Consider the following 12569-nt stretch of genomic DNA (forward strand, 5'->3'; position numbering starts at 1 on the left):
AGTCGAGGTAGGTAGAGATAAGTTCGGTGGGGCATGAGCAGGCAGAGACAATGGGTCTGCCGGGACTTATGTTTGTGGATTTTGGGTAGGAGGTAGAATCGGGCCGTGCGGGGCTGGGGAACTATGAGATTGGAGGCACTGGGGGGTAGATCGCCGGAGATGATGAGGTCAGTGATGGTGCTGCTGATAAAGGTCTGGTGTTTATCGGTGGGGTTATGGTCCAGGGATAGGTAGGAAGAGGTGTCTGATAGTTGTCGTCTGGCCTCGGTCCGGTAGAGGTCAGCACGCCAGACTACCACAGCCCCTCCCTTGTCAGCGGGTTTAATGATTAAGTCCGGGTTGTTGCGGAGTGAGTGGAGGGCTGCATGTTCAGGAGGGGAGAGGTTGGAGTTCGTCAGGGGAGTGGAGAATTTGAGGCGGCTGATGTCACGCTGGCAGTTGGAGATAAAAAGTTCTAGTGAGGGTAGTTGGCCAAACGGGGGGGGTCCAAGAGGAGGGGGTCCATTGGAGACGGGAGAAGGGGTCATTACTGGGGGGTGAGGACTCCTTCCCATGGTAAAAGGCTCGGAGGCAGAGGCGGAGGCGGCGGAAGAAGAGCTCCATGTCATGGCGGACGCGGAACTCGTTGATGTGGGGGTGGAGGGGAACAAAGGTAAGGCCTCTGCTGAGGACCGACCGTTTGGTGTCTGAAAGGAGGAGGTCAGGGGGGATGGTGAACACCCGGCAATGGTGGGGGTTGGGGTCGGATGGAGGCAGGGGGGCAGGTGGAGGGGGAGGGGATGTATGGTGGGGGGGTGGTGGGTTAGCAGGGCAGAGGGGGCATGAGGACCGATGTGGTATATATGTTGGATCCGCTGGCTGGTGGGGTGGAAGGTGAGAACGAGGGTATATATGTTGGATCTCTTGACTAATAACCTCTACTGGGGATATTGGCCTGTTAGAAAACAGACAATGGTTTGACCGGCCTGCCAGTGGATTTCGAGGATTTTACAGAAGAAGTTGGTCCTGTTCCAGTGCTTCGAGATCCTTTTTATGTTGATCTACCTCTGACATACACTGGACAGCAGGTTTAATTCAGATCAGCGGACCACAAACCTGATCTTGAGGTCTTGACAAATGAACAGACATCTCTGCCAGTGGCTGTGGCTACACTGGCCGATTGATGATGGTAGTGGATTTTGCGTTAATGCTTCCCCAAACAGAGAGGTGGTTCCAAATACATGTTACTACTAAGGACTTTCTACTGATGTTTGTAACAAAGAATAACTCAAAAATTTGGCAAGTGTACAAGAAGCACAGATTTGTTGTCTTGTATTTAATTAATTGGTTACAGATTAATAATGTTTCAATGCCTGCATCTAATTTTGGAATTTGCAAATTTGCCCCATTGTGTCTGACCAGAAATCACCAAAGAAAAAGGACAACAAACAATCTTTTAGAGCTTGATGAGATGCAGGAAAGAGAAAACAGGAGGCCCTTTCTCCTAGAAGTACTGGCACAGGTATGCTCTTAACATATTTTGTACAGCTTAAGGGTTGCTTATTATAAATTCTAACATTTTGTCTGGTTAATTTTCAGGCCTTGCATATCTTGAAAGTGTAACTAACTAACCTGATTCTTGTGAATCACATTAGACTGGAAAGTTTTGATGTGGGGAAGCTAGTGTTTCAGGCCCCAAGTATCCCATACTCAATTGACATAGCTTGAACAGCTGCAGAATCTCCAATAGCAAACTGTGGAAACTCCATCCCAAAAACTTCCTTAAAATCTGTGTGAACTGGCGAAGCCCCTTCTCAGCTTGGTCAGCTATAAAATCGGTTAATGATTTTTAAATAACTCTGGGGCATTCAGAGGGATTAAAAACCAATAAAGACGTAGTAAATAGGTTCAGGTTTATGTTTAATATTCTCACCTGTGTGCCAAGGTACAGTGAAAAGCTTTGTTTTGCATGTTATCCATATATTATCAGATCAGATAATTACAGTCAAGCCAAACTCAAGTACAATAGGAAGAGCAAGGGGGAAAATACAGAGTGCAGAATATATTTTTCAGTTTTTTGTAGCGTGCCAGTTCCATAAATCAAAGTCCAAGTGCAGCAGTGAGGTCATGGTGAATCAGACTGTACCCCAGCTTATGGTAACGGGGGGAAGAAGCTGCTCCTGAGTCTGGTGGTACACTCTTTCAAGCTTCTGTATCTTGTGCCCGACTGGAGCAGGGAGAAGAAGGAATGACTAGGGTGGGTCTTTGATTATTATGTTGGCTACTTTCCCGAAGCATCGTGGAGTATAGATGGAGTTAATGGTGAGGCTTCTGGTCTGTGTGATGGACTGGGCTACATCCTCAATCCTTTGCAATTTCTTGCAGTCTTGGGCAGAGCTGTTCCAAATCCAAGCTGTGATGCAACCAACAGTATGCTTTCTATGGTGCATCAGTAGAAGATTGTAAGAATCATTGGAGGCATACAGAATTTCCACAGTCGCCAAAGAAAGTAGAGGCATTAGTCTTGGCCGTCTCTTCAATGTAATATAACATGCCTTTAACTCAAATTTTAAAAACACATTCAACCAAAAGAAACACTGGGTTGGAACTATTTTTTCTAAATTGTCTAAACTAAAAAAGCCTTAAGGCATACTTGAAATAAACATTAAACTAAACTCCTTTCCATTTAAAAGACATTTGCTTTCCCCTTCACATTCTAATTGTAGCCCTAACATCTAGTTAATGGAGTTTTGGATTTTATGCTACATTTATTCTCATTTTTATTTTGGCAGTTTTAAATTGAAAGTATATGATCAGAAGTCCTGAATTTGCTTTCATTTAGCAGCTAGATCCAAAGCCAGTGTTTCTTTGGGTTAAAGATTTGTGCATTATTTTTAATTTGTGTTAGAGGCATGCTATTTTGCTATGTTGTTTATGAACTAAAAAGAAGAATGAATGATTAATTTTGAAGATAAATATATTGCAAATTTTCTTTGCTCAGTGGGAATGAGAAAGTATACTTGAAAATGAGCAGGGGAAATGCTAAAACAAATGACATTCCAGATAAACACAAAATGCCGTAGTAACTTAGCCAGTCAGGCAGCATCTCTGGAGAAAAGGAATAGGTGACGTTTCGGGTCAAGACCCTTCTTCAGACCAGATAATGTGTACTGTCAGTAACATGTAATCAGATCCTGGATGGAAGTAAAATATTAACATCTATTGAATTAAAAGAATTATAATGAAGGTTGCATGGAATGTAATTTAAATTGAAGTCCTCTTTTCAAAAATGTCTCCAGTAAGTGTTATGAATAATTTGAATTTACTTTTAAAGTAGTCTTAAAGAGTTCAGCTTGTCAGAACAGTGTCTTTTAAAATGAGCAGAAAATACATTCTCAACTTGCATGCCTGTAAGCTACAATCATTTCTGATCAATATTAGGTGCAGAGAAGGAATATGATATTTTGAAAGATAGTCAAGCAGAGGTTCACTTGCACCTCCTCCAACCTCATCTACTGTATCCGCTGTTCCAGGTGTGGATTCCTATATATCGGTGAAACTAAGCGCAGGCTTGGCGATCGGTTCGCTGAACACCTTCGTTCAGTCCACCTGGATCTACCTGATCTCCTAATTGCCAAACACTTTACTTCCCCTTCCCACACTGACCTTTCTGTCCTAGGCCTCCTCCATTGTCAGAGTGAGACCAAACGCAAATTGGAGGAACAGCTTCTCATATTTTGCTTGGGCAGCTTACAACTCAGTGGTATGATTATTGATTTCTCTAACTTCAAGTAACCCCTGCACTCCCTCTCTCTCCATCCCCCCCCCACCCAAGTTGTACCAGCTTCAAAGTCGTCTTGCTGAGTCTCATTGTCTGTAACTCGTTCTCACCTAACAAACAGCTAACAGTGAGCTGTTTCCTTTGTCGTCATTACTTCTTTTGCTTATCATTTGTTCTATATCTCTCTACATCACCGTCTATATCTCTCGTTTTCCTTTCCCTTGACTCTCCAGTCTGAAGAAGGGTTTTGACACGTCACCGACTCCTTTTATCCAGAGATGCTGCCTGTCCCACTGAGTTACTCCAGCATTTTGTCTCTCTTCGGTGTAAACCAGCATTTGCAGTTCCTTCCTAAACATGATATTTTGAAATCTCAATGTCTTTTTTTTATTCTAACCACCAGCTATTTAGTCCTTGGTGTGAATTTGCAACAGTCAATTAATTAAAGATCTGAACCGTTAACTATTATAATATGCAGAGAGATGCTAGAAGACCAGCAGAGCGATACCATAAGAAAGTACAAGATGCACAAAAAGAACGAAGATTTAAGAAGAAATTTGTATCCTGGCAAAGTCACTCAGTTTTACAGTCAAGTGGTAGAGAGTCTGTGGAAAATGAAGATGAAAGCAGTATATATGAAGAAAGGTAATTTTAATTTGATTTAATTTTGAGGTTTTGGAGGTTTTTGACCTCTACTTCTAAGAAGTTGTGGCTCAATAATTGGTGGGGTATTATGAAGTTGGAATCACTTTATTAAATTATTAAACTGGGATTCCACAGTTTGTCTTTTAAACTTGTAAATTAAAAAATTGGATGTTTGTATTCTTAAATAAATACATTGGAACCCATCCAAAGTTAAACTTGCTGGCGAATTAATGTGTAACATAATTAAAATTCCATCCCTTCCTAAAAAGATATTGCAGTTTTAGATTGAATCATTTTTTCTTATTCCACAAAACAACATTGAATGAAATAGCAAATAAGATTTTTGAGTGAACTTTAATGAATATTGTGGATTTAACTTTTTTAATTAATTTTTTGTATATAATTTTGGTATACAAGAGATCAATTATTGCTGTATGACAAAGCACTTTAAGTTTTGTTGGCCATGCACGTGATCTAAGTGACAATTTACTGTTGAGTAAGATCAGCAAAATATTTGTTACTTTCAGTGGGTTAAATATTGTAATCTTTGGGATCCAACAGATCTATTTTGGTAAATATAATATGTTCCCTTATCAGGTGAAAAATAGATAATCTGCAGCACGTTCAACAAAATATTTTTGTGAGATTGATGTCTTATTTTGTTCATTTGAAAAGGCTTTAGCTATCAGTACTAAGATTGGAACTGTGGAGACTATTTGCATAGGTCTTAAACCTTGTTTCTCTAGTTCTCAAGTGGAAACTGATGGACTTGACTTTGACTTCCAAGAAGATATTGAAGATAAGGAATCAAGCGGAGTAGAAGAAAATGAAGACCAAGAATCTGAAGCTGAGTGATTGTAAAATGGCAAGAAGATTGAAGAATTTGATATGAATGACTAGCTGCATTAATTAAGATTTTAAAAACAGAATTACATTTTATCACAATGGGTACTATTTTTATGATTTGATACGATCAAAGACAGGCAAATTGTAGAATTAATACAATACAATACAATATCCTTTATTGTCATTGTACAAGTACAACGAGATTTTGATTGTCGCTTCCATATCGATGCTATCAAATGAAATATTTAAATAAATCACGGCGAACATGTAAACAACAAGAAGGGGGGGGACGGAAAAAGAAAAGGGGGGAACAAGGTAAAGTGCAAAGAAAGGTTCATGCAGGGTAGTGTAAGAAAATAACTGCAGATGCTGGTACAAATCGAAGGTATTCACAAAATGCTGGAGTAACTCAGCAGGTCAGGCAGCATCTCAGGAGAGAAGGAATGGGTGACGTTTCGGGTCGAGACCCTTCTTCAGACTGATGTCATGGGGGCGGGACAAAGGAAGGATATAGGTGGAGACAGGAAGACAATGGGAGATCTGGGAAGGGGGAGGGGAAGAGAAGGACAGAGGAACTATCTAAAATTGGAGAAGTCAATGTTCATACCGCTGGGCTGCAAGCTGCCCAGGCGAAATATGAGCTGCTGCTGTTCCAATTTCCGGTGGGCCTCACTATGGCACCGGAGGAGGCCCATGACAGAAAGGTCAGACTGGGAGTGGGAGGGGGAGTTGAAGTGCTCAGCCACCGGGAGATCAGTTTGGTTAAGGCGGACTGAGCGAAGGTGTTGAGCGAAGCGATCGCCGAGCCTGCGTTTGGTTTCGCCGATGTAAAGAAGTTGACATCTAGAGCAGCGGATGCAATAGATAAGGTTGGAGGAGGTGCAGGGGTCAGTTGTGCCAGATGACCCTGGGGGCAGAGACAGATCATGGCGGGCTCTCAGCAGGACCAATTCAGAGCAGCTCTTGCTCTAGGGATGAAGCTGTTCCTTAGTCTGGAGGTGCGGGCGTAGAAAGGCTTTGTAACGTCTGCCAGATGGGAGTTCAATCAGACGATGGGTGTGTGGAGTCCTTGTAGATGCTGGTGGTTTTCCTGAGGCAGCGTGCATTGTAGATGTCCTCCAGGGCTGGCAGCTGTGTCCCAATTATCCTCGGCGCTCTGCCGACGACCCGCTGAAGAGCTTTCCTGTCCGCTGCCGTACAGCTGAGATACCACACATAGATGGCGTATGTCAGAATGATAGATTATTTAATTTGTTGATAAAACGGATCATTTTTAATACGGAATTTAAAGGGCTTTTAATCATGTCTGGCAAGTTTGTCTTGTGATTCTCAAACGTACAACAGAAATCCAACTGATGTTAATGCGGGCAATATATTTTTGCAGCCGATGTAGATGCTTGCTAATACTTTGCTAGTGCTTGCATGGTATGTAATTTATGCAGAATATTATCAGGGGTATATTATTAGCATTAATAATATCCAAAAAATGTCCTGACCAGAAATGTTATCTGTCCATTTCCTTCCATAGATGCTGTCTGACCTGCTGTTTTTTTCCTTATTGTCAATAGTGAAATAATTACATTTCAAAATGATCAAGAGGCCAGAATTTGAGAAGAACTGGCTTCTGAAAGAGTAGTAGAGCTGATGGAAATTTAGAGTAACACCGAGGGATCTGGATGCTTTGCAGCCATTAGGTCGGGACCCAATAGGTGGGAGAGGTTGGTTTTGTTGGTGTCTGAGGGTTTAACAAAAGTGAGAAACACAAATTTAGCAATGGGTAGATGGCAAGGGCTTCCTGTCCACTTCATAGATATAAAAGCATCGCCCGAGCTCGCTGCTCTTCCAGATTTGGCCACTTTTGGAGCGACACTGGGAAGGCAACTGAGAACAAGGGAGGCGGCGGAGAGCAGCTCCTGGCTGAGACCCGTCGGTAATTCCGGGGAGAAGGAGGAGGGAGCGGCAGAGTGGACAAAGCAATGGCTATCCATGTTCTCTAGTGATGCTGCCTGACCTGAGTTACTCCAGCATTTTATGTTGTTTTGTGTATTTATCATCATCTGCAGTTCTCTGTTTATGCCTAGTTTAAGGTGATTCTGACGCGTAAAATCTGGCTTACCTATAGGTTTAGAGAACTTAACCCTTACAGAAGTCAGGGAGTATCTGTAGTAGGAAGAATATAGAGGTGGAAATCTTACAATGAACTTTACAGAGTTGTGTCAGAAGTCCATGTTGTGGTAACATTGATTCAACTATCCTAATATAGACTGGGATAATAATTGATAATGTGAAGAGCAATAGGGAATCTATTCAGAAGAGTTTCATAATTAGTTTACTTTCTTATTGTCACAGGTACTGAGATACAGTGAAGAGCTTGCTATGCATGCATCTTGTCAAATCATACTATACATGAGGACAATCATTCACAAGTAAAATAAATGAACAATTGTGTGTAGATTGTCTTCTGTAACTGCACAGGAAGATTCTCTATGTTCCGGCGCCATCTTGCAACTTCCGAGTCTCCAGTCTCTGAAAGCTTTAATTTTGGCCTAAGGAGATAAGCAATTTATTTTCTCACTTTAATGCCCGGTTTCCTGGCGGCACTGGATCGATGAAGCAGAGGTCAGCCTGGCCCAGCATGATGCTGTTGGGTCCTTTCATAGATGCTCCAAGCAGCTGCTGCAGCGAACTGCTTGCTCACCCAGCTGCTGTAGGCCATTCAGTGGCCATCTCCAACAAACTCCACTGCCATTATTGTTAAGCTTCTGGCCGGCCGCGAGACGTTTCAGCGCCCGGTGCGGGGACTGTGCGGGTCGGTCGGGGACGAGCTGTCTGTCCGTGGGCGTGGGGAAGAGAGTGGAAGTTTTGTTGCCTCCATCACAGTGAGGGGGTGTTTGGAGTCACTGTGATGGACGTTTGTGTTGGGGTTATGTGTCTTGTGTTCTTTTTTTTTTCTTCTATGACTGCTATGTAGTTTCGTTCGGTACCGAACGACAAATAAAGCTCTGTTATACCTGTTATACCTGTTATAACAGGGAAAGCGGCATATCTGGATTTGATTCAGAGAAATGAAGTGGGGTAAGTGTTAATGGAGGAATGCTGGGGAATAGCAGTCAACAGATCAGGCAATATCTGTGATGATAGAAAGATTTAATATTTCAGACGGATGACCTTCATGAGAACTGAGAAAAAATGAAGATAAACAGAGAGAGGGGCAGAGAAAACAAAAAAGTATTGGTGTAAAAAGCAAATGTACGATTAATATTGATATTAGTTTATTATTGTTATACATACCAAGATACATGAAAAACGTTGTTTTTGTGCTATACAGTAAATCATACAGTATGTTAGTACAATTAAGCAATACAGGAGTGCAATGGGTAGGTAAAAAGAAAAATGCCGAAGTGCATAATATAGTATTATATCATTTATAACATTACAGTTACAGAGAATGTGCAGATAAAAAGAAAGTTCAAGGTCTGCAATGAGATAAATTGGGAGATCGGGACTACATCCTAGTTAATGGGAGGACCGTCTGATAACAACGGGGAAGAAGCTGTTCCTGAATCTGGTGGTACGTGCTTTCAAACTTTTTATCTTCTGCCTGGCAGGAGAGGGGAGAGAGGGAATGGCCGGGTGAAGGAATTAAAAGTAACATTAGCAAATTTGCAGATGACACAAAGCTGAGTGGCAGTGTAAACTGTGAAGAGGATGCTATGAGGATGCAGGGTGACTTGGGACAGGTTGGGTGAGTAGGCAGATGCTTGGCAAATGCAGTATAATGTGAATAAATGTGAGCTTATCCACTTTGGTGGCAAGAACAAGAAGGCAGATTATTATCTGAATGGTGTAAGAAAGAACAGCAGATGCTGGTTTAAATCGAAAGTAGAAACAAAATGCTGGAGTAACTCAGCAGGACAGGCAGCATCTCTGTAGAGAAGGAATGGCGATGTTTTGGGTCAAGACCCTTCTTCAGAGTTGAGTATAGGAGCAAAGAGGTCCTTCTACAGGGCCCTGGTGAGACCACACCTGGAGTATTGTATTGTGTGCAGTTTTAGTCTCCTAATTTGAGGAAGGACATTCTTGCTATTGAGGGAGTGCAGCCTAGGTTCACAAGGTTAATTCCTGGGATGGCGGGACTGTCATAAGATGAAAGAATGGAGCGACTGGGTTTGTATTCACTGAAATTTAGAAGGATGAGAGGGGATCTTATAGAAACATATAAAATTAGTAAGGGATTGGGCAAGCTAGATGCAGGAAACATGTTCCCGATGTTGGGGGAGTCCAGAACCAGGGGCCACAGTTTAAGAATAAGGGATAGGCCATTTAGAACGGAGATGTGGAAAATTTCTGTGGAAGTAGAGGTGTTGGTATTGTTTGACCCAGGACAAATTGTTGGTGATATTTACCCCTAGGAACTTGAAGCTCTCAACCATGTCCACTTCGACACCTTTGATGCTGACTGGGGTGTTTACACCACCTCATTTCCTGAAGTCAATAACTAGCTCTTTTGTTTTGCTGACATTGAGGGCGGGGGGGGGGGGGGGTTGTCTTGGCACCATGTTACTAAGCTTTCTATTTCTTTCCTGTACTCTGTGAATGACAAAAGTGATGGTGGAACCAACTGAAAGATCATGGTTAAGGCAATAGTAAATTGAATACATTCAATGAGAAATTATATGGACTTTTAAATGTTATCGGTTTGTTTGAAAAAATGATTTGTCATTTTCAAACGACCTGTCAACCTAACTTCGGAACAAATGTATCACTTGCACAAGTGCAAATTAATAAAGGTAAGCCAGCACAAATTTGTTAAGGGCAGATTGTGTTTACTTAACCACATAGTTTTTTCAAAAGTTACAATGAGGTTTAATATGAGCAATATTGCTGTTGGTATTTCAAAAAAACTGCTGCATGATATGTTTTCACCAGGATGAAACCCAAGATAGGGGCAGTTGCAGCATAGATTTATCATAGGAACAAGAAACAGTGGCAGTGAAAGATTATATTTTTAACAGGATATCAGGGAGGGCAGATCCTCAGCAATCAGGACTGAGACCTCTGCCCTTTTGATGTACATTAATATCTTAGATATGCAAGATAGGATATGGACAGACTGGTGGAATAAGCAAGCACATGATAGATGAAAATAGGAGAATTAATGCATTAATTAATGGTACAATTCTAAAGAGTTGCAGGACATACACAGCCAAACACTTTAAAAAACAGTGATTTCAACATAAACATTTATGACCGTTGCCATTACAACTGAAGCTGCTGAGTTCAAAAGCAAAGATTTCATGTAAAATCTTTGAAGTATGGATTTGCCCACAACTGATGTATTGCACCCATCTCTGAGGATCACAGTTTAAGAAGGAAGCGATGACCTAAGAGTGCAAGAAAGATTTATATAATGATTGTGGAGTTAAAATTTCAATTTTATGGATCAACTAGAAAAACTGGGTTGTCCTCCTTGGAGCAGAGATTAATGAGAGGAAAAAACACATGCTGGAGTAACTCAATGGGTCAGACAGCATCTTTGGGGAACATGGATAGTGACGTTTCGGGTCCGGATCCTTATTCAGACTGATTATGGTGGATGGGGGGAAATCTGGAAAGGGGGGGGTGCAGAACCAAGCCTGGAAAGTGATAGCAAGATACAGATGGGGAGGGGGGGGAGGCATAGGCAGATGGTTGGATAAAGGCCAGAGATGAAAGACAAATGGTGAGAGATAAGGATAGAAGAAATGCGAATTGTGAGACCAGAGGATGGAAATAGGTGGGAGAGGGCGAGGGAATAAATGGGTGCACGTCTGGGTGAGGCACAGGAAAGGGGAGGTCTGTGGTGGAGTGGGGTGTTTGGGTAGGTTAGTGACCTGAAGTTAGAGAATTCAATGTTCATACCATTAGGTTGTAAGCCACCCAAGGTGAATATGAGGTGCTGTCCCTCCAATTTGCAAGTGGCCTCACTTTGACAATGGTGGAGGCCCAGGAAGGAAAGATCAGTATGAGCATGGGAGTGGGAGTTAAAATGATTACCAACCAGGAAATCCACTCTGCCTTGGCAGACCGAGCGCTATTGGGGCCAGCCGATACTCTCGAAGAGGTTAGAGGAGGTACACATGTACCTCTCTCACCAGGAAGGATTGCTGGGGTCCCTGGATAGATGTGAGGGAGGAGATATAGGGACAGGTGTTACATCTCCTGTGGTTGCAGGAGAAAACTTGGGGAGAGGGTAGTTTCAGTTGGAAGGGATGCGAACCTAGGAATTGTGGAGGGAACAATCCCCTGCTCAATTTTCCCACCTCCACCGCATCTGCTCCCAAGATGAGGCTTTCCATTCTATGGCATCTGAGACGTTCTCTTTCTTTCATAAATATGGTTTCTCCCCTGCTGTCACAGATGGATCCCTGACCCACATCTCCTCTGTGTCCTGGAGTTCATCTTTCACTTCCCCTCCCCCAACAGGGAGCAAGGATCGAGTTCCCTTGGTCCTTGCCTCCCACTACATTCAACACATTATTCTCTGACATTTCTGCTGCATTCAATGTGATCCCACCACCAGTCATATGTTCCCATCCCCACCCCTTTCTGTCTTTCGCAGAGACTGCTCCCTCTGCAACTCCTTGGTTCACTCCTCCCTTCCTGGATGAATTTAAAAGGGTTAGATAGAGCACTAGGGGCCAGCAGAATCAAGGGATATGGAAAGAAGGCAGGCACGGGTTACTGATTGTGGATGATCACCCATGATCACAATGAATGGTGGTGCTGGCTCGAAGGGCCAAATGGGTTTCTCCTGCACCTATTTTCTATGTTTCTATGTTTCCCTCCCACACCAGCTTCTCCTCAGTTACTTTTCCCTGCAACCACATCTCCTGCCTCACTTCCATCCAAGGAAAAACTGGCTCAGATGCACCTCTTCCAATCTCATCTATTGCATCAGATGTTCCCAATATGACCTCCTTTACCTCGGCGAGACCAAGTTAGACTCGACCACCATTTCGCCAAACATGTGTGTTTGGTCTGCCAAGGCTTACTGGATCTCCCGGTTGCTAACCATTTTAAGTCCCATTCCCATACTGACCTTTTTATGGCCGCCTCCATTGCCAGAGTGAGGCCATGCGCAGAGTGGAGAAATGGCACCTTGTGTTCCATTTGGGTAGCTTACAATCTTATGGCATGACTATTGAATTCTCCAATTTTAGGCAACTAACCTACCCAAACACCTCTTCCCTGTGCCCCACCTGGAAGTGCACCCATTTCTCCCTCCCCACCACTCCCTTCTCACCAATGGAACTGCAGATGCTGGTTTCTACCGAAG

The 12569-nt window shown here is 42.8% G+C and overlaps 1 protein-coding gene and 1 long non-coding RNA gene across 6 annotated transcripts in view; one reads left to right on the forward strand and one right to left on the reverse strand.

The window, feature by feature from the left end:
* The window catches only part of fam161a (FAM161 centrosomal protein A), a 37677-nt gene extending 26851 nt beyond the window's left edge, over positions 1-10826 (forward strand). For 4 of the 5 annotated variants that reach the window (XM_078404752.1, XM_078404755.1, XM_078404754.1 and 1 more), the window contains exons 4-6: positions 1402-1501; positions 4239-4405; positions 5152-10826. In XM_078404752.1, the coding sequence (XP_078260878.1) occupies positions 1402-1501; positions 4239-4405; positions 5152-5260 (376 nt within the window). In that variant the 3' untranslated portion in view covers positions 5261-10826. The remainder of the gene's footprint in view (positions 1-1401; positions 1502-4238; positions 4406-5151) is intronic. The other variant, XM_078404753.1, reaches the window with a different exon arrangement.
* LOC144596466 (uncharacterized) overlaps positions 6420-12569 on the reverse strand; it is a 29678-nt gene continuing 23528 nt past the window's right edge. Inside the window, exon 4 of the long non-coding RNA XR_013547615.1 lies at positions 6420-6452. This is a non-coding gene — a long non-coding RNA (uncharacterized LOC144596466). The remainder of the gene's footprint in view (positions 6453-12569) is intronic.

Source organism: Rhinoraja longicauda, chromosome 9, assembly GCF_053455715.1.
Source record: "Rhinoraja longicauda isolate Sanriku21f chromosome 9, sRhiLon1.1, whole genome shotgun sequence".
NCBI lineage: Eukaryota > Metazoa > Chordata > Chondrichthyes > Rajiformes > Arhynchobatidae > Rhinoraja > Rhinoraja longicauda.